At 35.2% G+C, this 27,561-nt stretch overlaps 4 protein-coding genes and 2 non-coding genes across 12 annotated transcripts; 4 read left to right on the top strand and 2 right to left on the bottom strand.

Annotated features, from left to right (window-relative positions):
- Positions 1-1,974: 1,974 nt before the first annotated feature.
- LOC146959252 (lysine-specific demethylase JMJ25-like) lies at positions 1,975-11,579 on the bottom strand. 6 transcript variants are annotated; one of them, XR_015024841.1, is made up of 13 exons: positions 9,530-11,579; positions 9,317-9,432; positions 9,022-9,121; positions 8,797-8,935; positions 8,653-8,716; positions 7,831-8,569; positions 6,099-6,428; positions 5,314-5,613; positions 4,812-4,879; positions 4,622-4,707; positions 3,176-3,295; positions 2,521-2,579; positions 1,975-2,310 (listed from the first exon to the last, which is right to left on the bottom strand). XR_015024841.1 is itself a non-coding variant. In XM_085740798.1 (13 exons), the coding sequence occupies exons 1-13, from the start codon at positions 10,172-10,174 to the stop codon at positions 2,283-2,285; spliced, it is 2,799 nt and encodes a 932-aa protein (XP_085596924.1). In that variant the 5' UTR covers positions 10,175-11,579; the 3' UTR covers positions 1,975-2,282. The 6 variants fall into 6 exon arrangements, 4 of the variants coding, with proteins under 4 accessions (XP_085596924.1, XP_085596926.1, XP_085596925.1 ...); XM_085740798.1 differs by having other exon boundaries at positions 4,807-4,879; XR_015024840.1 differs by lacking the exon at positions 4,812-4,879.
- A 140-nt stretch (positions 11,580-11,719) lies between these two features.
- LOC146959251 (uncharacterized) lies at positions 11,720-15,473 on the bottom strand. Of its 2 annotated transcripts, none has more exons than XM_085740805.1 (3): positions 15,083-15,473; positions 13,156-13,750; positions 11,720-12,387 (listed from the first exon to the last, which is right to left on the bottom strand). In XM_085740805.1, exons 1-2 carry the CDS (start codon positions 15,400-15,402, stop codon positions 13,156-13,158), a joined length of 915 nt encoding a protein of 304 aa, XP_085596931.1. In that variant the 5' UTR covers positions 15,403-15,473; the 3' UTR covers positions 11,720-12,387. The 2 variants fall into 2 exon arrangements, with proteins under 2 accessions (XP_085596931.1, XP_085596932.1); XM_085740806.1 differs by having other exon boundaries at positions 11,720-12,285.
- A 2,511-nt stretch (positions 15,474-17,984) lies between these two features.
- LOC146959250 (F-box/RNI-like superfamily protein) lies at positions 17,985-21,031 on the top strand. Its single transcript, XM_085740802.1, has 4 exons — positions 17,985-18,213; positions 18,309-18,514; positions 18,688-18,781; positions 19,398-21,031. Exons 1-4 carry the CDS (start codon positions 18,046-18,048, stop codon positions 20,859-20,861), a joined length of 1,932 nt encoding a protein of 643 aa, XP_085596928.1. The 5' UTR covers positions 17,985-18,045; the 3' UTR covers positions 20,862-21,031.
- Positions 21,032-24,040: 3,009 nt separating this feature from the next.
- On the top strand, positions 24,041-27,171 carry LOC146959247 (rRNA 2'-O-methyltransferase fibrillarin 1-like). The gene is made up of 7 exons (XM_085740803.1): positions 24,041-24,124; positions 24,301-24,632; positions 24,925-25,020; positions 25,102-25,179; positions 25,280-25,456; positions 26,434-26,502; positions 26,817-27,171. Exons 1-7 carry the CDS (start codon positions 24,106-24,108, stop codon positions 26,991-26,993), a joined length of 948 nt encoding a protein of 315 aa, XP_085596929.1. The 5' UTR covers positions 24,041-24,105; the 3' UTR covers positions 26,994-27,171.
- LOC146959249 (small nucleolar RNA snoR60) lies at positions 25,684-25,754 on the top strand. Its single transcript, XR_015025298.1, has one exon. It is a non-coding gene; the product is annotated as a small nucleolar RNA snoR60 (small nucleolar RNA).
- LOC146959248 (small nucleolar RNA snoR60) lies at positions 25,896-25,966 on the top strand. The gene has a single exon (XR_015025297.1). It is a non-coding gene; the product is annotated as a small nucleolar RNA snoR60 (small nucleolar RNA).
- Positions 27,172-27,561: the final 390 nt, after the last annotated feature.

The following is a 27,561-nucleotide window of genomic DNA, read 5'->3' as shown; positions in this document are numbered from 1 at the left end:
TTGGGACGTTACTAACATAATTGGTCGCCAAGCTGCACCTGTTGATCACAGGATGATCCTTACATGTGGGGTTTATACTATCTCAGTTGACTAGGTATCTCCCTCCAATGTTCGGTTGCACCTGCTGGTCACACAGTAATCCTTACGTGTGAGGTCTTACCACCTCAAAGGTAATTGAAAACATGGACTTAAATTGACTTTCCAAGATATCCAAAGGTAATGAAGGCCAATGTTTCTGTAGGTCTACCCATCTATGAATCTTAGGACACTCATAACACACACTCTCTCTCTCTCTCTCTCTCTCTCTCTCTCTCTCAATAGTTCTACAAACCGGAAGGTTCTACTAGGTTTACTCCCCAGAGTCGCGTGTTTCCTTAATCACTAACTAGTTACATCTTAGGTTCAACAGATTTTACTCAGTATTAGTAATGTCACCTCCTAAGTACTTACTACTAGGGTCAACTCGCATTCGGTATCTTTCGTTAGTTACTAATTACTTTCTAGACAGATAGATATTAATATACGAGATATAAATATCAAGATATAAGCATCAAGATAGTAATATCAATATTAGACTCTGTCACAACCTAAGTATATAATCTAGAGTTACGATCCTTTGAAATAAATTATTCCTAATAAAACTTATTAGCGAACAAAAAATAAATAAAATATAAACGACATTAAATTAAATAAATATACAACAAAAATAAATAGACGTTCATCTTAGAACTCTAACCTAAAAAGATTTAGTTACATATGACAACAAAAAAAAAAACAAATTACTAAAGATAAAAACATATCCTAGAAAAACAAGGAGAATATAGAAACTTCTCCAAAGCTCCTAGAAATACCTTCCTCTTGAATTGCTTCAGTTTTGAACGAGAAATTAGGAATGCTGATATTTATAGTGAAAGTTTCTACCTAGGTTTGAGCTAAAAGAAGCGGGGTTTATAATAAAAAAAATTGCATATTATATAACACACAACGAATATGTAATAAAAAATTGCACAGCCAAAGTGAATGTAATTGGAAAAAAAAAATTACTTTGTAAACTAATTAAGGAATTGGAGCTGCGACCGTGTGCATCCAACTTCTATCTAGTATCATACATCTTTCAACAACAAAAAAAAAAAAAAAAACTTCTCTCTGCCAAACATGTCAATCTAACGGTTAAGCATTGGCGGTAGAGATTGCTGCACACATGCATGCTGCCGAGGATCCAAACACTTCTCATGATGAGCAAAGAAAAGCACAACAAGAGGATTCAAATCTAACGGCATTACAACCAAAAATATAAGTAAAGATTATAAACCTAAGTGTACATCAAGAAAAACGAGCAACTTCAAATGACTAGATAAATGGGGCTAGTGAGAACTCTAAATTCCTCTCGACAAATGCATAAAATGAGCATGAATTTGGTGGCAGCATTTCATATTCCCAGTTTTTGGGAGAAAAAACAAATTAGAGTATAAATTTTGATCTTTAACGAGAAGCAGCTGGATGTAGAAAACATCAGTCATGTTAACGGTGTCAATCCAGGTGAGTGCAATTTAGTCTAGTTAATTGTCGTGGTTTATATATTCTTCATAACAGAAACACACGTGTCTTGAGAACAAATTAAAACAACTACCTAAATCAAACATGATTTGTTTTTGGAAACATTTGAAGTGTCTTGTGATCTAAACATAGGGAAGTATATCAAGTTGTAGTGAACAAAGTTTATCTCGCTATAGGATCCTTTTTATTTTTATCCAATGTTTTCCTTCAAATGAAAGATATAACTATTGCTATTAGTTCGTGCATCTTCCTGATATTTTGTTCACTACATATAGCAACACTCGCTCCAATATAATTCACCAGAATATAGGATAGGGAAGTATAAAGAGTTGTATACTTAATACAACTCTTTGCCAGTAATGTATGTTTTAGTAGCAGGACATCAAATGAACATTTCCCACATTTTACAAAACATGCTGCAACAAGGACAATTTATAATCTTTTTCATATATACATTCAGAAGTATTATTAGTGCAACGTTCACATTAGCATCTGCCCATATACTTGAATCAACCTGATAGTTAGCACCATAGGTACATACAAGTTATGATACTTAAACGTACACCAATACAAGTCGGCGTATAATGTTTCAAGTGCACCGGTTAAAACAAAATATGGAACCTTTCTGTTTTGTTATAAAGAACCCAAAGATTACCAAACCTAATCAAGTGACTCAATAAATTACACTCCCAAATGGATTCAATCTCTCTCTCCCTCTGGTATATTTACGCACAAACCTTGGCTTTCCCAGACCTGTAAATTTAATGGCAATCATCAATTTTCATGATATACACAATACACAAATTTCAAATTGTGAGCCTAGAGAGACTAACAAAACTGCATGTACATAAGACATAAATTATAATCTATCAATGCCTTTGACAACAAAGTGAACAGTTTAATAAAGAAATGTAAGTAAACAATTCCATAACAAAAAAACGCCTGAAGTTTGCAATCACTAACCTTGCTTTCTCTAATTTTTCAACCACATCAAGCATAGCATGTACGGCAATTTTCTTCACCTGGTACCAAGAAGCAGTCATCAGTAAAAAACAGTACATAAAATCCCAATAAGAAATTGTTGACATGATGACAGAACACGGGAACATAGAACTGAAATAGGCTTGATGACCAAGATTTCATACATTCAACAAGGATTTTATCTGAATTAAAACAGTCAATATTAGAAGCAGACACCAGGAAAAAAACAGTACATAAAATCCCAATAAGAAATTGTTGACATGATGACATAACACGGGAACATAGAACTGAAATTGGTTTAATGATCAAGATTTCATACACTCAACAAGGCTTTTATCTGAATTAAAACAGTCAATATTAGAAGTTAGAACCTTGTCAGCAATACTGTTATGCAAGCACACTTGCCCTCCGGTGAGCGAGGATATATAAAAAGAATTTTATAATATTCTAATATTATGTTGGAATATTTTAGTTTATCTCATAGGATTAGTTTCTTGGTTGGAATTTCTCTTGAGATTACTTTCCATATTACTTAGTTATTTTCATGAATTTACTACCTATTCAATAGGGATTAAGAGTCTTGTATCCTTATATATAGGAAAAGTAAAATCAAATCAATGAAAGTAGTCTGGCAAACCTCAAACTTGTCCGCAGCGGATCTGTGATTTATCGGAAGCTTGCGGAATTCCTCTGTCAAACGGAAGCACTCACCAATATGTTCGGGAGAGACAAAATCAAGTGCAACCTTGATGCAGGACTGCAACAGAATTATGCATATATTACATAAAACAAACATTTCAAGCATTGTTTCAACAAAAAAGCAACAGTGACATAAAAAGTGAGTTTGTGATGTATGGCTTCAACAATTTGCATAGGTTGAAGCCATCACGCTGTACTAATTAGGAAATATCCAAATTCAATTTTAGCCTTGTAAAGTTACAAAATATATCAAAAAGTTGGCCATAAAAAATACTAAACAATCTACTAAACTTTAGAGAATACAAGCACCAAGGATAAGAGATAAAACACAGAATAAATCATATCTCAATTCAGATCTTAATCTAATTCAAGCTGTTATTCCTCGCTCCAAGCAAAATTTTATAGACGTTACACACTTCTTGGCAAACAAAGAAATTTGTACCATGTAAATAAATTTTGGACAAAACTTGCCTACAGTACCATAGGTACTGTTTTTGCTGTTCCCAATTAAAACAAGACACACGTACCATTTAATCACCACATTTTAACACCGTTTGATTTCCGTTTTTGGTTTTCTCTCTGTTTCTCGCTCCCTCTATCTGTGTCGATTCTCTTCCCTTTTCTCATAATGTTTGAGATTTACTACTAGTCTTACAATCATGGCTGATGATTTGACGTTAGCGCCATGGTCGTCGGTTCTGAAACTGTTGAAAATAAGTTCTTGTCGGAGGTTTATTGTGATGTCAGCGGCGAATAGGGTCCAGAGTGGTTCATGAATCACGACATGGCTGAGTGTTCCGGTGACGCAATTCGTCGGTTCATTGTCTGAGGAATTGGTTGGAAACCGTTTGTAATTCACCAATTTCTGATGGCTTACGTTCCAATTCAAGTAGCACCGCCACCAATAATCACAACCGGATTTCCCGTTAAATACGAGCAGTTCCTTCTGGGAAGTAACACAAAACCGGTGAATAACAAAGAATGCACTGACTAAAATTTGTATTACAATTGGAGTTAGTAAACCACAGCTTCAAGGTCGTATGCTATTGAGTATGGTGGGGTTGGAGATAGGTTTAGTAGCTTTGATTTGAGTGGTGATGAGAAAGAACACAAGAGTCACTTAAAAGAAAGATTGGAGCTCATAGGAAGAATTATACAATCAATGAGTGCTTTATGTGACATCCACGGTGAGAGCAAGCCTTGCAATGGCATCCCTTATTTCTGTCCAGAAAGGCGATACCATTATCCTGTGTGACTAAACTAACGAAAGCTGATGACGTTAAAATTGGGTGTTAAAATAGTACACGTGTCTTGTAATCTTGTTTTAATTGGGAACAGCAAAAACAGTATCTATGATACTGTAGGTTTTGTCGATAAATTTTACCTTCAGATTTCTGACTTGGTGAGGCAAACCAGCAGGAATGAAAACGGCATCTCCCAACTTCTGAATAAAAGTCCAAGGCTCAATTCCTACAAGTCAATGTTGAAATGTCAACAAAGTGGTGCCATTTAAATGATCAAACTAGTCCATCTACAAACAACAAAGGAACATTTATAAATATTACTAACCATACTCTTTCTTAAGTTTCATCTTATGCTCCATATTCAGATAAATGGTCTGATCATGAAGGGGGTCAATAACCTACATTACCAAAGGATATCTCATTCAAGAAAATAAACAGCAAGGACTGCCTTGTAAACTTCAAATTTGATACGGAACATATTAAACATGTTGATTCAACCAATGACCTTTTGGACTGGTATCTACATCAAAAATGCATTTCCTTTCTCTCTGGTCACTGAACAAAAGTATCTACTGTAATCATAGTAATGAAAGGACCGTAAATTAATAAACCAGTCAGACTTTATATTATGTTTCAACACAATCCTTTGTGGCATGTGTATTTGAATCTTAACTCGGAAGAAAGTAATAGTGTCAATTTTATCCTAGTGCAACCCTCCAAAAGTTACAAAAAACAGGGATATTTATATATCATGTTAGCAGCAGAGAAAGTAAATGGTCACGAGGGGCATCCATAGAGCTAGATAATGGAAAATTGTCTACGCCGATTCTACCTGCTTTAAAGGAATGCAATTGACATGTCTGAACTCTCTGAAATGCTTCTCTAGATATTCTTTCAATTTGGGTACATCTTCTCTCCGAAAAATATCCCAGAGAGCACCTTCTAAGGGATCCTCTCCAACCATCAGGTCACCATCATTAGTGTCAGAGAGTTGGTGAAACATATCAACCGCCTCCCCATCACCATGTAGCTCCCTCTTATCTTGCTCAAGGTGCTTACGTGTCAATTTCTTAATGACACTAATTTCCTCAGGTTTTAGTTCCACTTTAGCGATATGAGTCAACACATTTACCTTATAGCAAAATTACAAAAAAAATAATAATTTAATTTTCCTCATAATAAAATATTCACTTGGAGAAAAAAATCAATAGTTATAAAGTGCTAACAAAGAATTGATCAGGAAATGCATCATTCATTATTCAAGTCCTAAAAATACTTTGCAGTTTATGCCACTAGTCATAAAAAGAACACTTTTTTGAGTCATTATTACAAAAATACCAAGAGAAATAACAAATCAAATGAAGAAATTATCTATGGTAGTGCAATGAACAAAGAATTATGACATATACTTGAAGCTGCACAACAATCAGATCGTAAGAAAATAAACAGATAAATGAAATGGCTTACAAAACAAAAATGCACATGTCCTACAAATTATGCACTTCTTTATACTATACTCGATTCATATTAACAATAAAACCTTTCGTAAAAAAAACACAAATAATTAAGAGATTCTGAAAAAACATGCCAGAAATATAAAAAGGTTTTGAAGCATACTGCATCAGACACATCACAATGGAGCTTAGTCACAGAATCACCGCGTCCGAGATTTTGAGTAAATCCATAAGCAATATATGTTCTTGGCCCCATGTCAGGCTTTACACAATAATCCGGCAACTTCACAGCAAGGTTGAGAGAACCACTAAAAGGATTTGTGTATTCTTTATAAGGCAAGGAAGATATGAACTCAGCATGATGACGAGGTAAAAGTTCCTGAAATAAATCAGAAGGAGGCCAATCTTTCAATTTCAACACCTCAGGCCATTTAAGCCAATCGCTGCGACCATTTGTGTACCCAGTGAAGAATTGGTGGATATTAATATCTCCCTGCATTCAATGAACAACTCAAATAAAAATGCAGAAATTACCAGCAACAGAATATCAAGTAAAGGCAGTAACATAAAGCAGTTACAATTCACCCGAGACTGTTAGGCAGTACAACTGGACAAAGAAAATTCAACAAGGAAACATAAAAAACAATAAGTCCAACTTAACATCAACATGCAGTAAGTATACGTAACAGGGATGGCAATTGGAACCAGGCCCGATGGATACCCGCTAAAAATACCCACAATGGGTAGGGTAAAACCCTGCTTTCATGGCTTCGGGTTTGGGTCCGGGTATTACCTGCAAATTTAAATGGGTAAGGGTACTATACTACCCAGCCCCGCAACCAGCATATACATATTTATATAATATGATAAATAATTTATTTATTTTTGGTGTATAATTAATTAATTTATTTAGCTATTTAAGTCTAAGTCTAAACCTAAAAACTACCTAATACAATAACCAATCCCCTCTGTTGGTATACAATTTTTGAAGGATGTTTTGGATGTTTTTTATTTTGTTAAAAACTACGATTCGTACTATTTTATGAGTTGATTTGAAAAATTTTAAACCATAATTTTATTTCAATTGTGATATTTTTATTGTCTTTTCATAGTTAAAGTGCGGGTAATGGATGCGGGTATGAGCACTAAGGTACCTATAGGTTATGAGAAAGGGCACTAAAGTTGTTGCCCACGAGGATACGGGCTTGGGCACGAGTATTTTTTACAAACACGGGTATGGGGAAGGGCACTGTAGTACCCTACCCATAGGGTACCCATTGCCAACCCTAATACATAATAACAGTCCAAAATACCAATAGATAAATTGAATGAAGAGGATGCAATGACAACAATTAATCTGGATATGTGATGCAAAAACAAATTGGGACACCAGATAGCAAGAAATTTAGATAAATTTAAAAAGATTACAAGATATTGAATGAGAAGTAGGAAGCAGCGTTTGTTGAAAATGTTGGGAGAAACAACATATGAGAAGCACGAACGACTGCGACTTTATGACTAACACATGCCAATTGCACTCAAAAAATTGGCTTGAGGCTCACAAGTCATAACCCTAATGTTGTATTTCAACAGTACAATAACAAACTGCTACAGTTCAAGCACTACTAGATGTCACTTTCAAGCAAAGTCTTTCCAGTTAAAAAAATAAATATGTTTGATAAGAGTTCCACATTGGATGAGATATAGCCTCAAACTATGTTTATAAATGAGATATACATCTCCCCTCACAAGGCGGTTTTGTAGAGTTAAGTTAGGTGCAATCCAAATTTTAAGAATGTCGGTTAAATAAATTAGAAACAAGTTTCACACATGGATAATAAACATGAATTCCTGTAAGAACCCCTCCATCATAAGGATTGAGAAATCAAACAAACCTCACACCAATCTAAACAATTAACTGCCTTCACATCCAAAACTACATCGTATTTGGAGTTGGTTATTTGACGGAATGCACGCCACATGACTAGTGGTTCCCAGCTTAAACCAGATGTGCATTCAAGTACATTGCTGACAATTACAGGCTCCCCTTTGCTCCAGTGCCATTGAAAATGTTTTAAATCTCCATGGTGTAGATCTACAGCCCTTGGACAGTATAAAAATTTGTCACTTGAATCTTCATGAAAAGCTGCCTTCCTTGTGTTATTGTGTATATCATCGGTGTACCTAACAGGTTTCGAGCAAGAACACCTATTATCACGAGTCTCCTCTACATCTTGAAGCTTGATTGTTTCTGCAAGTTTGTTTGCTTTACAAACTAACTCAGAGATGCAATTTGGAGGAAGTATCCTTCTCAGTTCAAGGAAACCATGATCACATTCATTATCAGCTTTTGGACAAGGAATGCTACCATCGGCATTTGCATGCCACCCAGATCTTGACCACTCACGAATCGTAGACTCATCCTCTGCATGTGATACACTTTCTTTAACATGTTTTTCTTCATTTCCACCATGTAGATAATTGCGACCTCGAAAATCATACTCAAGCTTAATTGGATCTGCACCACCTAGAAGCTTCCCACCACGGAGCTCGCAGCAACAGAGGAGACAAAGGTCAAAAGAGCATTTTGTACAGCTTCTGTGGTAGTCAAATATTGATGTTTTACAGTTGTCACTACAAAAAGTGTGAGGTCAACAACTATATAGCATTAGAATAAGTAAAAAAAGCATTGATTAATATACCAAATCAGTCCTTACCAGAACACACGCTCATCTTTAGAATAATCCGCCGGTTTTATATTTAGCTTTGAGAGTGAGAGCCCTGTAATTCACATCCCAAAATCAAATTATAAAATGAAAAATATATGAAACTACAAATTTTCTCCGACTATATAGGAATACCTCGTCTCCTGGCTTCTCTTTCCTTCTCAATCATTTGTTCTTCATCCAACCGTCTTAAATGTGGAAGAAGTCCTTTCAGCAGATACTTAGAGAACTCAACCTCCTCCTCGTTGTTGGTTTCAGCCTTACGCTTCATTTCCTATAGTAAACCAAATGGATAGATTTCAAATATAGACTACGGAAAAATCAGAAGAATAGTTAATCGTGGAAGGGTGGATCACTGACATTGATGAGTTTAAAAGACCGCAAGCATGCTTTGCAATTGCAATTATCACAGCACACAGGGCATGCCTTGGCAATATCACTCTCTTTCAATTTAGGATACCTTAGCAAAAGGCAACAAAAAAGCATAGTTTGATCAATATTTCATCAACCAAAATCCAAACATGTAATATGTGCAATAACTTCGGTCTACATCCCAATTATCAAACAAGGCATATTCAAAAACAATAGAACAAACTGACACAACATAGGATGAAGCAAGTTAAACAAAGTAAAACAGAAGTTAAGGAAGTTGTACCAATTTTGTATACATGATGTGCAAAATCTTTTCCGTTTGCATTTTGTGCATCTAACAACGCTGGCCCTGTCATTTCTTTGACATTGATGGCACATTGAGGAAACCCCTTCAAAACACTGTTGATTAAGAAACGTTAACATAACCACAATTACAGCGTATAACACCAAACCCAAACATATATAAATGAGCAGAGTGATGATCGTGTAATGTTACCTTAGCATTACTCTCGCTGATTTTAAGTTTCTTGTGGACTTGTGGAACCTCATTTTTGGTGGTTTCTTTCTCCGCCTTTCTCTTTCTGCCGCGTCTCTTTCTCACCAGTTGAAATGATGAAGAGCCTCCAGCTACCACATCTTTACCAGTTTCTTCCTTTATTCTGTTCCCTAACAACGCTTCTGCATCCCTCTTCATCTTTTCAATTTCTGCAAAACTCTTTCTTCCACGTTTCTTTTTCTTTCTGCCGCATTTCATTATCGCCGCCGCAGCTTTAGCAGAGGATGAATCCCTAGCTGCAATGTTATCACCTTCAACCGAACCTTCATCGTCCTTCGACAGCGACACCACCGTTTTGGCGCCAACATGCATATCTTGTTTTTCTCGATCAGGAATAGATTCTTCAGCTGCTTCCACCACGTCATCACGTTCATCGTCCTTCAACGACGACGTTTCAGCTCCAACACCGATAGCTTGTGCCACGTCACCATCCTCCAACGGTACCGTTTCGGCGCCAACATTGGCCGTAGGTTGTGTTTCTCGATGATCATGATCAGGAATGGGTTCATCTGGATCAGGGAGGGTGAGTGTGACTTTGATTTTCACAATATATGTGACTATGTCGTTGTTCTCTTCCTCCGCCATTGAAATTTCAAATACAGAGAATGGAGTTTTTGTTTTTTAGGGATTTGATTAATTAGTTTAACATAGAATAGAGGATGAAAATGGCGAGGTGAAGGAACCCTAGCTATGGAACATGCATTGCATTTGGGTTTATGGAACTTGTACTGCTACAGTGCTATTGCTGAAAATGGCGAGGTTGACGAGCCTAGAAAATGAACGTTCAGTGTGTCTGTTACTTTGTTTAGGCATCAAAGCGTGGTATAGTGTAAGGAGTGGGGTCCACAAAACCGACTCTAAAATAGCAATAGCAATTGTAACTTGCTCATTAAGTTGTTGAGAGAGACTGCCAATATGACAAAATGTATTATGAAGTAAATAGTTGAATATGTTGTTAATAATCTCCAACAAAAACAGTTTTCTTGGAGATTAAAAGTTGATTTTCGGATTGAATGATTATCATAATATATTTATGCGGACAATTAGTAGGTTAAGATAAAAGTTCTTTTCTTTTTTGTCAAATAGTTTGGTGGTTAGAGTTCACACATTTAAATCTGAATAAGTGTGATGTCTCTGCTTCGAATTCCGACCCCTGCATATAATATGTAATACTCCTACTAATTAACCTAAATTCACCGGTATAAATAAAAAAAAACTCCTTTTAAAAATACTTTAGATGCAATGCATCTAAAGAAGCAGTACAAGTTCCATAAACCCAACATACAAGACAATAAATGACATTTGAGTTTCGATGTCTCACCCTATATAATTTTAGTTCTTTTCTATTTTTTTTTTCATTTTATATCCAACCAAACAAGTAAAATGATAAATATGTTTTTTGTGACCAACTACAACAAAAAAATAAATAAAAGAAGATTCCTCAACCCATAGGAACCCTTAAACCATATACTTTGGACTGTTGATTGTCAAAGGATTTTTATGGAGAATAGTTCTAAACTTGCGGTCTAACTTGTTTAAAATAGTTTATTGTGCTTACTACATTTGACATTTTATCAATGCTCATGTGGTTGCCTATGTTGGACACAATCCATACCTCATGAGTTTCAAGATTGGTTGCAGTCGTCTTGATGATTCTGCAAACTCTCTGATGGTGAAAGTGGGAAAATACTTGGGTGACATTAAGTCACCGTGACATTAAATCTTGACCACACAAAGGTGTTGTGTTGTGTGGCCCAGATGTGTTGTATGTGTTGTGTGGCCCAGATGTTGTGTGGCAATGTGTGTTGTGTGGCCCAGATTTAATGTCACGGTGACATAATGTCACCCAAGTGCTTCCCAAACATGAACTTTCTTTGTACAATTGATCCAATTTCAGTGGGAAACTTCTCTCCTATGAAGCACGGACACTCCTTGGATTAGACGTGTCCCGGTGTCAGACACGCGTCGGTGTCCGACATCGACACCGACACCGACACGACACCTATGATTACACTGAATTATATCATTTTTTCAAATTATTATCCGTGTCGGAGTGTCAGTGTCTGTGTCGTGTCCGTGTTTCATTGCTTCTCTCTGAGATCGGGACTCAATGTAAAGACCTAATGCTTGTTTGTTGTCATGTAGATTGGCTTGGTGATAATTAAATGGATCAAACGCTATTTACATGATTGATAATGAAATTATTTTGTTTGGGGATTTATTTGTTAATTTACAGTCACATAGCATACTGGTGCTGTTATTCTTAGTCTTATGGTTCATGTTGTTTATCTTCATAGTTCTGTTTGGGGTCGGTTCACGGTTGCAGAAGAAAGAGGGAGGGCAATTCACATATCTGATCTGGAGGAGTTACTCTCTGGTTAATCCCAGCTGGAATTGATCAGGAAATGTACACAAGCTCTGGAAAATTATTCAGGAGTTCTGGAAAAGCAAGCCAGGAAAGACAGGAATTGAAGCGTACTGCATCACACACATCACAATGGAGTTTAGTCACATAATCATCCATGTCCAAGCTCCCGAGCTAATCCATAAGAAAATATATGTTCTTGACCCATGTCTGGCTTTACACAATAATCCGGCAACTTCATAGCAAGGTTGAGAGCCCCTCCAAAAGGATCTGTACATTCTTTATAAGGCAAGGAAGATATGACTTCAGCCTGATGACGAGGTCAAAGTTCCTGACATAAATCAAAAGAAGACCAATCTTTCAATTTCAACACCCAAGGCCAATTAAGCCGATCAATTCCCAGTAAATAATTGGTGGATATTTTAATAGTTCCCTGCATTCAATCAACAACTCAAATAAAAATGCAGAAATTACCAGCAACAGAAACAATAGACTATCAAGTAAAAGCAGCAAAAAAATAATTAACGTGAAGCAAATACAATTTTACCCAAGAACGTTTGAAAGTACAACCAGACAAAAAAATATCAACAAGAAAACATAAAAAAGAATAAAGTCCAGCCTAACAGCTCCAACATGTGGTGAGTATGCGTAATAACATGCAAAAATACTAATAGGAAAACCAGCAGGGACACCATACAGTAATAAATTGAGATAAATTCAAAAGATAAGATGACAAGATATTGAATGAGAAGTGAGGAGTAGCATTTCTTGAAAAGGTTGGGAGAAACAGCGTATGACAAGCACCAAGGACAAAGACATTATGACTACCACATGCCAATCGCACTAAAAAAATCACTCAGAGCTCACAACCGTTAACACCGTGGTATTTCTTTTGAAATGTATGATTACAATCCTTGTACTCTAATCTGTTCATAACCCAAGAGGGAATAATATCCAGAAAAGATGGAGGTGCCAAATTCAGAAAACATATATGAAACTCAATGGTACAGGTACATTCAAAAGCAAATTGCAACAGTTAAATTATTGTAAAAAGTTACTTTCAAGCAGAGTCATTCCAGTAAGGACCCCACCCCACCCCCCAATCAATTGTTGATTGAGAAACAGAAACATAGAACCGCTAATTACAAGTCAATGTCAAAATGAGATATAAACAAGCAGACTGATGATTATGTGGTGTTACCTAAGGATCCCGCTGGTAGACTTGTGACCCCTTGTGTTCATTGTATTTAATTTTCCTGATTTTAGTATTCCTCAAGACATCACTCTTTGACTTGTTTTCACTGACCAATTTATTATCGGCGTTCACTCTTTTTCTACCAGGTTTGTTCTTCTCTTTATTGATGTAACCACCATTTTCCCCCTCTTGTACAACTTCAGAACTGGAAATTGCCTTTACCATTTTCCCCTCTTGCACGGTTTCATCACCTGGCAACCCTGCATTTTGATGTCGATGGTGATGAAGAGGTAATTGCATCGGTAGTTGTTGTTGTGGACGCTTCATTTTCTTCTTCTTCTTCTCATAATTAATACCTCTTGCTTTGGATTGAAGATCACGAAGCCCGCGAAGGTAAAGTGTAACAACTCTAGCACCAAATGGATTTCTATCTGGCTTCCCTCCATTTTCCTCAAAAGCTGCCCTTAAACGACCTATGAGTGCATCAACGCTTCCCCAAGCTTGTCTTAATGGACATGGACATGGTGCTGGAGGGTTTGGGTGTCCGTAGGATGGACAAATCGGTGTGTGCACTTTTGTCTTACCAAATTGGTCCAAGTACCTACATCAAAATATTAACAATTCAACAAAAAAAAAAAAACAATAAACAAGAGAGGTTGCATAAACAGACTTTTTTTTATAGGCAAATGTTACTCTATTAGTTTGTCAGGAGAAGGAGAAATTTTAATATCACGGATGAACCCTAGATCTCTTGTGTAGAACTCTTTCCATGTCTCAATTCATTCTAATGGGCTGCTCCTTAGAGTACAAAGCACAGGTTGCATGAATATGTACTATTTAAAACCTGAAGGATATATATGTTTAAAAAAAACAAAAAAACCAGCATAAACATCACAAATAAAGAAAGTTAAACCCAAGAGCGTTTGAGACTCTTCTAACTTAACCAAGGTCTCGTGTAGTCGTGTTCATACTGAAGATTGAGCATGCAAAAGAGTTAAAACTCTTGGCTTGGTTTGGGAGTTTGGAGGGGAGGGAAAGCGAGGGCTTTGGACTTTAGAGGGTTGGAAATATAGGGAAAACTGGTAAAATCTTTCATATTTTTTGAAAGAGTAATTTTTTAGAGAATGATATATTAATACTTATGATTAATATATTTTTAACTTTAAGAATATTATAACTATATGGATTAAATTTGAAGAATTCATGCAAACCCTCCAAAATCCCCCCAAAACCCTCCTCCAATAAATTTTTTGAGTTCTCCAAATGAGAAGGATTTTGTATTACGAAGAAAAATGAACTCCCAAGTCCCAAAGTCTTCTCCTCTCAATGTCATCTATTTCTTCCACTTGCTTCTTGCTTTTTTTTTCTTTCCAAATCCCTCCCATCCCTTCTCCTCCAAACTCGCAAACAAAGCCTTAGGGAGTGTTTGCACCATTTGGATCCCTCAAGGATTGAGGGATTAGTCTTCACATTTAGGTGGAGGAGACCAGTTTACACACAGTTCATATCATAATAATTAGTTGGCTAAATTATATGTTAGTCCCTTAAGTTAATTTTAAGTTTCACTTTTGGTCCCTTAAGTTACAAACTTTAGACTTTTTAGTGCTTCCCATCAGGACCAAAATGTTTTAATGTTTGTAATTTAAGATACCAAAATATACAACGTTAATAACTTTGACCAAGATGAAACGAAAAAAACTAAAGTACCAGATTGTGTAATGTTTGCTACTTAGAGACCAAAATGAAACAAAATAGACCAAAATCTAAAAATAACTTGAAGGACTAGAAGTATAATTAAGCCTAATTAGTTAGGAAAAAAAACCAAAACCTGACCTAATTTTCTTATCAAAGAAATAGAAACATCCACTGTTACTAACGAATTCTCACTCCACCAAACAAAATATCAAGATATAGGGAGGGATTTAATATTTACGAGAGAAATTCAAGAACATGTGCACCGGTACATAAGGAGAGGGAGAGAGGAGGACGGTGATTCTTGAGGTACTGGACAAAGGTGTTCCAGTCACGGCGTTTCTGGTTTTCATAGCGGCTGCTTTTGGTGGTAGAAGAACCATGATGACGTTTACTCGTTTCTTCTTTGTCTTTCTCCACTGACTCCTTTGCTCCGTCATCTTTCGTTTCTTCTGCCGCGTCATCGCTATTAGCTGAACCTTCGTCGTTTGTGTCCGGGACGGTGAGTGTGACTGTGATTTTCACTGTATATGCGACGTCGTTCTCTTCTTCCCCCGCCATCCGAAGGTTAAATCCCTAGCAGCCGAGCTATCTAGCTGTGTTGTCTGCAGTTTCTGGAATTTATTTCATTCATCTTTGCATTTACTGTTTGGTAATTGAATGCTTTGTTTGAGATAGAGGAAAGAATGACAATGAAGGGAAGTAGGAAAGAAAAGGGGTTATGTTTGTGTGTTTGATGGCAAAGAAAGAGGCAGATAAAATTAATTCTTGTTAAAAAAAACACGAATATAATTCTTTTTTAATAAGTCAAACTAACCCATTAAAATCGATAGCGGAGAAAATTGAATCTAACATTAACATAACAGAAACACATTTCAAGGTCATAAAGTAAATACCACCACGTCAACTCGATATGTTAATAATAATAAAATTTGATTATTTTATTATTAATTTATTAAAATTATATGTTAATGATATTGTGAATTAAAATTTATAAAAAAAATAATATACTAATCAAAATAAAAAAAGTGCATCACAGTTGTTAAAATGCCCTTACAATTTCCATTTTTTCGTCCTTTGTCTATTAGAATTTTGTGGTTAGACCACAAGAGAGTAATGAAATTGAAACCTAAAAAGGGAGATGAATGTAATTTAAAGAGTGGAGTTTTCTCTACTATATATGGAATCTTGTAAAAAAAAAAATATTTAAACAAGGCAAATTCTCTAGTACACTCAGATATTTGAGTGTACTGGTACACTAACTAATTAAATTAATAATTAAATGAGTTTTTTTTTTAAGATTTTTTTTCCTATCATTGACAATTATAAAAATTAAATCTTATTTACCAAAAGTATCGACGAAATAAAATTTAATATTTTTGAATTTTTATTACTCATAACGAAGAATATTGGTTATTTTTTATGAGAAAATGTTAAAAATTTAATATAATTCTTATAAACAATGAAATTATGTTTTTTTCCCGTACAAAATGATGTTTTCTAAAACATAAACACTGACAAATAGCTCTTTACTTCCCAAAATGATCATTATTTTATCAATTTATGAAGCAAAAGTATCGGTACATCCTAATTTATGAGGTGTACCGTATAAGTTCCCTTTAAACAATTATTTTTGACAAACTTTTCTCTCATACTCACATTATGTTTTTATTTCCCTGTATTGCATTGATTTTTGTGTCAATATCTCAATTACTTTATAAAATTTTTGTTGTATCAAAAGTTGTCATATACGGATGTCAAATAAATGTACATTTTGACATAGCATTAGGAGGTGTATGATTAAGGAACCCATCTAAATAGCAATTCCATACATTTGGTCCAACTTGTTTATTCCCTATTGTAAAAAAATGTCGTGAATCTGAGAACAAAATTGCTATTCTGACTTCAAAGATGTCCTATTAACATATGGAAATTTCCAAAATACCCCTAGCGGCAGTTAACTACTGTTGTGCTAACCGACAGTAGTTAACTACCGCTGAATACTTATCAGTCAAATGACTACAAAGTGCTTCCATCACAGTCCTACAAACAAAACTTTCCTTCTCCATCTCACAACCTGAGAATCCACCGCAACATGCTTCGCGGGAACAAAACTTTGTGTTTCTTCCTCTAATATCCTCTTGAAACAAATAGGCCTACCCATGATATCAATTGTCTCACCTTCTTCTTCACTGTCACCATCAACAACTTCATCTTGTTCCTCTTTTATGAGATTATCATGAACATTTTTGTTTGGTTTTTCATGAACTTCATCTTGAATTCAAATGAAAAAGAGTTATTAGTGAGTGACCCATTTGATGAATTTGCTTGTGCATCCATGGATACAAGATTTTTTTTTTTTTTTACAAAATTCAGATAACGGGTAGTTTCAGAAACAACAATAACAAATACCCAATTCAAAAAAATGGATTTTTTTTTTAAATTGAAGTTATGGGTATGTTCAAAATCAGCAACAACAAGAACAATGGGTGGAGTGAGAAGAGTTGTGTTATCTGAACATCCATATATGTGACAACATTTGTGACAACCAAAAATTTACAAAGGAAATGAGGTATTGGCACAAAAACCAAAACAATAGAGAGAGAAAGTAAAAAGGTAGAGCAATGTTATTTGAACAACCTTTTTATGTGACAACTTGTTGGACAACCACATTATACAAAGAAATTTAGGTAGTGACACAAAAATCAAAGCAATAGATAGATAAAGTAGAAGAACAATGCGTGTATGAGAGAGAAAATTGTCACAAAAGTTGTCAAAAAGTGATTGTTCAAATATCATTTCTAAAAAAGGTGATGTGTGTATGAGAGAGAAAGTTGTCACAAAAGTTGTCAAAAATGGTTGTTTGAATATCATTTCTCAATTGGTAAAAACGAGGAATGTGGAAAATGGTTAAGAAGAAGATGAAGAGTGAAGAATGAACCTGAATGAAATTAAGGGAATGAATTCGGTAGTTAACCACCTTTGAAGCCAGCGGTAGTTGACTGTTGTTGGTAGTTAACTACTATTAAGGGTAATTTTGTCATTTCCATGTGTTATTAGGAAACTTTTAATATCAAAAAAGCAATTGTCATCTGAGAATGATTGATAGTGTTTCAACTTTCAACTTTCAACTTTCAAGTCTCATTTCAACAGAAAACAAGATATTCATTTCAGAGACGAAACCGATCTGATCTAATCGAGAAAATGGCGAGTCCGGAGGAGGTTAGGTTGGATCAACTCCCTCACGCTCTGCTTGCCACCATCATGACCAAACTCGACGTCGCTTCCATCTGTTCATTAGCCACCACCGCCTCCACCTTCCGCTCCTGCGCTAAACACATCCTCTCCTTCCTCCCTAATTTCCATCTCATCGTAAGTATATATAGATCTCATCTCTTTATTTCGCTGATAACAGTTTAGGTTTTTGAAATTCCCCAATCTTATAACAATATTTGTTGTTTTTTCAGGACGTTGCGCCATCTGGAAACTTGCTCACACCTTTGCTGCCACCTAATCCGTATCTTAAGAGTCTCAAAGTTGATTGTGGCCATCTTGATGATTCTTCAATCTCTCTATTGGTCAAACCCTCACTTCATGAGCTCTCTTTGTATAATTGTTCTGATTTCAGTGGGAGACTTCTTTCTGAGATTGGTACTCAATGCAAAGACCTAAGGTTCGTTTGTTGTTCTCTATCCTGTCTTTGTGAGTATTTATGATGAATGGATTGGATCGGTGGCTATTTAAATGTTTGATTATGAAATTACGTGGTTTGGGGATTTGTGTTATTTCACAATTACATAGCATAGTGTTGTTGATCTTATCGATTCATGTTGTTTATTTCCATAGATCTCTTTACTTGGGTTCGGTTGCAGAAAAAAGAGGGAGGTCAATTCACATATCTGATCTGGAGGAATTACTCACTGGTTGCTCCCAGTTAGAAGTAAGACATACTAACAGTTAACAAAAATAACATGTTTGTAACATGTATTAAAGAAAGTTTTCTAGATAATGAATAACTATCACAGGTCACAACTGATATTTATCTGTCTTCTGCTTGGCGTTCTTCTTTAATATGGATATTTTGGCTGCATTTATTAAACTTCATTGATCTTAAGCTTAACTTTACTTTTATCAACCCCTAAGAGATGTCGATTTTTATTACATTCTACTTGCCATGGCAAAAGCCGCTGTCCAAGTAATTGGTTCTGTTTTGTCTAATTCATTATTTCGTTTCTTGTTTGGACATATATTTATTGAGCTTCAAAAGTTTGCTTGATCATTAACTTTCATGTAGAATAAAGGGAAATGCCAAGACTTGGGCAACTTTGTATCGTTTGTTTTCACTACCGATATATCTAGATGTATGATTGCAGATTGCTTTTATTGTAACACCTTAATAATTATAAAAGTTTGCTTGATCTTCAAAGTTTCATCATAATCTTTCTTGGAATTTTTATTTTTCCTATGTATTTTTTTCCTTGTGTAAAATATAATGACGATATGTTCAGTAGTTATTAATGCAACTAGATCTAATGTGCATATGGGTGATTTTGTAGGTTTTGATTTTGATGTTTGATGTCTCTCTCTTTCTACGTCATAACTTGGCTCGAGTTTGGGCTTCTGCATCTGAGAAGCTTGCTTCTCTTGAGATTGGATATATTTCTTCCGTTACAGTGATCGAACTGTTCAGTTCAAATTTGGGATCTCATCAGCCCCTTAATCCTATCCAACCATCCATACTTCCTGGAATTCAGAAATTGTGTCTTTCGGTGAACTATATAACAGATGCAATGGTTAACACAATATCCAAAGGTCTCGCCTTTTTGACCCATTTGGATCTTCGTGATGCACCATTTGTTGAACCAAGAATTACATTTGATCTAACCAACGCTGGTCTTCAGCAAATTAATCAACATGGAAGATTGAAACATCTTTCATTGATCCGAAGCCAAGAGTTCATAATTTGTTATTTTCGAAGAGTGAGTGATCTAGGATTACTTTTAATGGCTGATAAGTGTGCAAACATGGAGAGCATATGTCTTGGCGGCTTTTGTCGTGTCACAGACACAGGAATCAAAACTATCCTGCATTCTTGCTCTCGTCTATACAAACTTAAGGTCACTCATGGGACTCAATTAACTGATCTAGTTTTTCATGATATCTCTGCAACATCCCTTACTTTAACCCATGTGAGCTTAAGATGGTGCAAGCTCTTAACGAATCATTCAGTTTTTAGTTTGACATCGAACGAGGAACTTAAAGTTCTTGACTTGAGAGATTGCAGAAGCCTTGGGGATGAAGCTCTTCGAGCCATTGGCATACTTTCGAGGCTAAAAATTTTACTTATTGATGGCTCTGATATAACTGATGCTGGACTTTCATACTTACGGCCTACCGTTATTAATTCACTGTATGCATTGTCTCTTCGAGGGTGCAAGAGGCTCACTGATAAATGCATAACAGTTCTATTTGATGGTTGTGGCAAGTTGGAATTAAGGGACTTGGATCTATCTAACCTTCCTAACCTCTCAGATAATGGTGTTCTAGAGTTGGCAAAAAGCCGAATTCCTTTTTTGGATCTCCGAATGCGACAATGCCCTCTAATTGGCGATACCTCGATCATGGCATTAGCTTCAATGATGACTGATGATGCTGGATGGTATGAAAGCGGTCTGCGTTTGTTGGATATGTATAACTGTGGTGGCATTACACCACTTGCTTTTCGTTGGTTAAAGAAACCGTATTTTCCAAGGCTTAAATGGTTGGGAGTGACTGGAAGTGTTAATAGAGACATGGTAGATGCTTTAGCTAGAAGTAGACCTTTCTTGTATGTGGCATGCAATGGTGAGGAACTTGGGCCCGACCCTTGTGATATGTCAGATGGCTTATATACACATGATTATGATGAGGTGGATGAATTTGAACAATGGCTTCTCGAAGCTGATATTGATGAAGCTGATATTGAGAATGAAGATGAAGAAATGGTCGATGCTGAAAATGATGAAGAACCGATCATGTAGTTTGCTATCGAACACTTTGTAGATGTCTATTACGTCTGTTTGTCTATAACTTATTCTCTTGGGAGATGTTACTCGCCCATATGTTTTAGCATCCAAGACTTTTCTATGATCTGTTATGTATCTTGTTGTGGGTAAGTTGTGTAATAGTCTATTAGATTTGTTTTAACTAATAGTCTCTCTCTCTCTCTCTCTCTCTCTCTCTCTCTCTCTCTCTCTCTCTCTCTCTCTCTCCAACTTGTGGTGTGCCCACACCATTCAATGATTTACACCATTCAGTGATTTTTAAAGATCTTAAAAGTTTATGTGAGCCGAATCCACTTAGTGGGATAAGGTTTGGTTGTTGTGGGATTAGGTTTCCCTGCTGTAAAGTTTTCACACAGTTGCACGCTGTAACAAATAACATCCGTTGATTTAAGATTGTACGGCTCAGATTTCAACTCAGTTTCAATCATTAAAATAACCTCAGCCATTGATTTGATCGGATGGCTGCCATTTGTTACTGCAGGACGCAGTTACAACAGGCAACCCTATTCCGTTGTTGTGTTAAAAGTTTATATGACTGGGCATGTGAAATGAATATTGTTCATGCAATTCTATAGTTTTGGATTAGTCCTTGTGGATACTCTCTCATATGCATCATCTATGCTCAATTTTTTTCATTATAACTGCTCTATCCAAAAGTTTACTTTTGGGAAACATATATCTTTTTCTTGAAATCTGAAATATCTTTTTGAAGTTGACTTTCAAAAATAAAGATACATCTCCGTTTGGATTGAGCTGAAAAATAGCTTATGCAAATAAATAGACTTTTTATATTAATTCATGAGTTCTTGTTAACGAAAATTTTATCTTCATCAATTGTTTTTTCATAAACTATCTTAACAAGCATATGAATAATAAATAAAAGCTTATTTATTTGCATAAGCTTAAAATAAGCTCAATCCAAACGGGCCCTAACTCCATAAAGAATAGTCTATATGCTTTGGAAGAAGAATAGTCTATATGCTTTGGAAGATAACTTTTCGAAGGCTTTTGAATGTCTTCATCCTTTTAGAACCGTTTCTAGAAACACATGGTTTGTGCATTATGGAGTTAAAAACTTTGCAATGTTTTTTTTTTTTTGGCTTTCGCACCGGTTTCCGACCCACCAAAGGTGGACAACTAATCCGGCTCATGCGTACAGGCATGCACACTGGCCAAACGTTGTTTCCCCTGGGAATCGAACCCGATATTCCCCAAATACGTCCTTGGAAGGAGCTCCTTGCCACTGGAGTCCAAACAACTTGGTTACTTTGCAGTGTATCTTTGCTTCCACAAGTTAATCTTCAGTAACTGTCGTGAAAAAACCATCTTAATAATGGTATGAACGGATTTTTCCTCATCTCTGTTGTATACTTAAATATTCCTTGCATTTTGTTATTATGTTAGGTAGAGATTTCTGTTAGTTTTTAGTTTGCTAGAAGAGTAAAGCATAAATGTAAGACATTTAAACTGGGTTCAAATACTAGGTAGTTTTTAGTTTGCTAGAAGAGTAAAGCATAAATGTAAGACATTTAAACTGGGTTCAAATACTAGGTAAGTTTAATTACTCACTGATTGGGTGTTGGTCCTGGTTTTAGTTGCAGTCATACCAATTCTACAGTCGAACTATATACAACTTAAGTTTAGCTCATATATTTAACGAACTTAATTTTCAGCTTAAGTTCAACTCATTTGGTTCATGAACCAAGTTCAACGAGTTAATTGTTGAATCGAGCTCCAAACTATTGTTGAGTTGGTTCGGTTCATTGCGACATTTTTTTCTTGAAACACAAAATTGAAACCCCAACAAATATCACATGCTTCTACTTCGATCTATGATGCATCAATCGAGATTTTTTTTTTTATGGCACATGTAGATACATTCATGTGTATATATATCCCTAAAAAAAAATGTGTGTGTGTCTATATATATATATATATATATATATATATATATATATATATACACCTAGTGTCTCTCATACTTGTAATGATCAAGTGATACTAGATTTTTTACCCGTGCTCCGCTCGGGTTTATTGTAAAGAAATTGACATACGAATAATAAAATGCAATATATAATTGGTAACAGTGAAAAAAATAACACGTGATAATCTATAATAGACAAAATAAAACACTTCATAAAATGTATGAAATCTGAAAATATTATAAAAGAAAATTCGGTAATCCTATCAATAATTCGGTAAAAGAAATATGAAATTTTTAGTACACTGGCATGTAGTTTCATCACACATTGCGAAATACTTCCTCATATACGACATTAGACGTTACATTGGTATCTTCACCATCTTCATCAGTGATCAATATCTTTAGTCCTTCTCTGGATGTAACTCTTGAAACAGCAACATACAACAACTGTCCGTGAGAAAATACAGGTTAAGTTGCTGCAGACTTAAGAAAATTAATAAATAACGATTTGTTAGGTTAAATAATTGCAAACCTAAAAGTGTAGAAAATATTTGCTTAAAAAAAAAAGGCAAGAGGATAAGAATGAAATTGGTGCGATGCATTTTTTTAGATGGAATTTGTTAGGTTAAATAATTGCAAACCTAATTTGCAAATGAGCGGGAAAAAATTAGGCTAAGTTGCTGCAAACTTAACAAAATTAATAAATAAGGATATCTTGTGCAGCCGATGCTCCATTTCTATCATGAATGGGATTCAAGATATGGTACTTTCAACCGTGAGCAACTACATAACTTATTGTTTAAAGCTTGAAGAATTCTTATTAGTGAATTACGACATTTACAAATCGACATGCTCCAAAATTTTGTCCAGAACAATAATCTTTCCATGGAAGATTATATTATTTTTAAAAATCTACAAACACCACACCCAATTTTGAAAAAAACGTACTTGTTCTATCAGTATTTCAATTCTGGTTATTTGTGAAAATAATATTTTTATTAATTTAAAATAAAGGACATGTTGGGTAGTTCATGTGTTTTGCGTAGGAAGGAGTATGAATGGGGGTATAAAGTTAAACTTTCCCCACAATTCTAGTTCACGTGTTTGTTTAACGGAATAGTGGCCCGTGAATTAGAAATTGGGCTTTTCCTCTGATCCATGAAAATTCAAAACCCTAATCCTAAACCCTAACTCTTAACTATAAAATCCTTTCTTCTGCGTTGAAGTCTTTACATTTCGTTGCGTTGATAAACCCTTTGTAGCCGTTCTCATCAAACTCTTCGCAATCTCTCTACAATGGCTCCTCCTGTTCGAGGTAACAGAACACGTTAACCATCCTTGTTCGAATTAGAGTTTATTGATGATGCTTTTGTTTACCTTTATTTGTTAAAATCAAATGGGTTTACGCTAATTTGCTCAAAAGAATGATTTTGCTTGTTTTATGAACTATATAGTGATTTTTGTTGATATTGTTGCGTTGAATTTGTACAGGCCGTGGTGGTTCTGGTGGAGGGTTCAGAGGAGGAAGGGGTGGTGATAGAGGAGGTAGAGGAGGTGGGAGAGGTGGTTTTGGAGGACGAGGAGGAGATAGAGGTACCCCTTTCAAGGCTAGAGGTGGCGGTAGAGGCGGAGGAGGCAGAGGAGGACGTGGAGGAGGCCGTGGTGGCGGAAGAGGTGGTGGAATGAAGGGAGGAAGCAAGGTTATTGTTGAACCCCATAGACATGAGGGTATTTTCATTGCTAAGGGTAAAGAAGATGCTCTTGTCACTAAGAATCTTGTTCCTGGAGAAGCTGTTTACAATGAGAAGAGGGTTACCGTGCAGGTATTTCCTTTCTCATCCTTGGATGTTTGTGCTTTGAATTTATTTAGCTTTTTTTAAATTAGTAGCTGTCGATTGAGTTTAACTTACATGTTTATGTGTTGCAATCAATCATTTTGTTCCTATTTTACTAGACAATAACATCTCTTTTACTTGATTTTATCACATAAATGTGCTTACAAATCTTGCAAAATATTTTTCTGAATGTGATATTTTTTTTCAAGATTTCAGTGTGTATCAGTCATGTTATTCTATTTAATAGTGGCATGACAATTTTGTGACATATTTTCTGCAGAATGAGGATGGTACTAAGACAGAGTATAGAATTTGGAACCCTTTCCGTTCTAAGTTGGCAGCTGCTGTCCTTGGTGGTGTCGACAATATATGGATTGTAAGTTGCTTCATTTTTCTGTAACATTACACTGTCCTTTAAATACATTATATTGACATCTTAATTTTGGTTTTTATCTAGAAACCTGGCGCTAAAGTCCTTTACCTAGGAGCTGCTTCTGGAACAACTGTGTCTCATGTGTCTGATATTGTTGGTCCTGTAAGTATTAGTTCAACTTGGTTGATTTTTTTTTTCTTCTTCCAACATATGTATGTTTTGTGTTTGAGGCTGATTAGAATATCATGTTCTGTTTATGTAGACTGGAGTTGTGTATGCAGTAGAATTCTCCCATCGAAGTGGGCGTGACTTGGTCAATATGGCCAAGAAGCGTACTAATGTTATACCAATTATTGAAGATGCTAGACATCCCGCCAAGTACAGAATGTTGGTTGGCATGGTAGATGTGATATTTTCTGATGTTGCTCAGCCTGATCAGGTGTGGTTTAATTTTTCACTCTTTTTTATGTTAAGAGTACTAGCTATATATTTTTAACTCTCATGATAGTACCATTCACTTTTCTACTAATGCATAACATTAATCTCTACTATGTCATTGTAGTAATCTATTTACTGATTTAATGTGTCTTGATGGAATGCATAATTTGTTTATTATTGTTTATTTCAAAGTGTAAAATGTAAAATGTTTTGGTTACTACAACATCGGTGCATGTGACGAGTTACTCGGATTCCCCTTCAAGACTTCTTGGATGATGTAGACCCGAGATTCTGATGCACATATTTTGGTCTTTTTCTTTATATTGTTTTACTAAAAACTAATACTGTATTTTAAATCCTGTTTTGTTTATAAATTTTCGTTTCCAATTTTGTTTATAAATTTTCATTTCAAAGTGTAAAATGTTTTGATCACTACATCAGTGCATGTGATGAGTTACTCGGATTCCCCTTCAAGACTTCTTGGATGATGTAGACCCGAGATTCTGATGCACATCAATTTTTTTTTTCTCTCTATTTATCTATATTGTTTTATAATGTTAAGAACAGGATTGGGGGCAGTAATGACTTGTTTAGGCACATGGTTTTTGTTTCAGATTCCCTTTTTTTCCAGTTGAGCCTAATTTATTTTAATGATTTTCAGATTTTTAATTTGTTAACTTTTTGGTGTTTGTTTTCTATGAATGAATTTGATCGAAATGTGTTGTATATATGATGTTTATTAAATAGTGGTGGCTTGAAACACCTTGCAGTCTCAAAGTCATTTTTGGTTTGCGTTTCCGTATCTTGCATTATATCCTTGATTGTTGATTTGCAATCTGGATTTTTATTTGTTACTTTTGATGTCTGTTTGTTTTTAATAAATATAAGTGTAAGTGTTAATGTTAACCAAATAGCAGTGGGACGAATCTCCATGTATTCTACGTGTCAGTGTTGATTATACTATGTTGATATTTGCAGGCAAGAATTTTAGGTCTGAATGCTTCATATTATCTCAAAGCTGGAGGACACTTTGTTATTTCTATCAAGGTTTGTTCAGAAATCTATTGTATTAAACCAGTTTCTTGTTTTTTAAAGCTTACTTTCTATAGGAATCTTGGAAAACAATCCGTATTTTTTTGTTATGCATTACTTCAATAACAATAAACCATGGGAAAATGAGGTTAGTATTGGCGTGTGCTCATTTTGACCTTATAACTTCATTGGATAGATAAAATCCCTTCAAACCTTTGTAAAATGGTGAATGAATTTATGTCAATGTTGATGCTTGCTTGGCTTTGAATTAAGTTTAAATTTTAATTTTTTTTTTTGGTTTCTAAATCAATTTTATTTTGTATTTGTAGGCCAATTGTATTGATTCCACAGTTCCAGCTGAGGCAGTATTCAGCGCTGAGGTGAACAAGTTGAAAGCTGATCAATTTAAGCCAATGGAGCAAGTGACTCTTGAACCATTTGAGAGGGACCATGCTTGTGTTGTTGGTGGCTATAGAGTGCCCAAGAAGAAAAAAGATGCCGAGTAGCCTCTATATTTTGAGAAAACATGTACCATTGTGTCACCAACTTAGGAGTTTTTTTTATCACTTGTTATTTAGGATTTCATTTTTGTCAATTTTGTTTTAAAGAACACACACTTTATCTTGATAACTTATGTTATATTTGCTGATGGTAATATTATGATTTGCGCCAAAATTACTAAAATATAGTGATATGTTTTGGTTATTCTTGATTAAAATTGATTCCACGAGTCTAACCCCTATATGCATGTTGTATAACTGATTTTAAGCGCTATTAAAAAGATGTTATGAATCAAGGTTGGTGTCAAAAGTTGATTCTGTTAATCTGAAGGTAGTAATATCTAGTATCCTCTAAGTGCTCTTTATCGGCAAAGGCTATGGTGGGAGACCATTTTAGGTCTCCTACCGTAGGAGACTTAAATTTTTTTTTTGTTGGTTTGCAAAATAGATGTGAACCATCAGATATATTTAGAACTATTTTAATGGCTGAGATTTGATTCTAGGATTCTAATTTTTTTAACATATATACTGATTTAAAAAATACAATTGATTTTTAAATCACAATTAACAAAGG

Source organism: Medicago sativa, chromosome 1 (assembly GCF_051527215.1).
Source record: "Medicago sativa cultivar Bolivia chromosome 1, Bolivia_mono, whole genome shotgun sequence".
Classification (NCBI taxonomy): domain Eukaryota; kingdom Viridiplantae; phylum Streptophyta; class Magnoliopsida; order Fabales; family Fabaceae; genus Medicago; species Medicago sativa.
The sequence above is the reverse complement of the archived record's forward strand: the minus strand, read 5'-3'. Positions and strand labels throughout refer to the sequence as shown.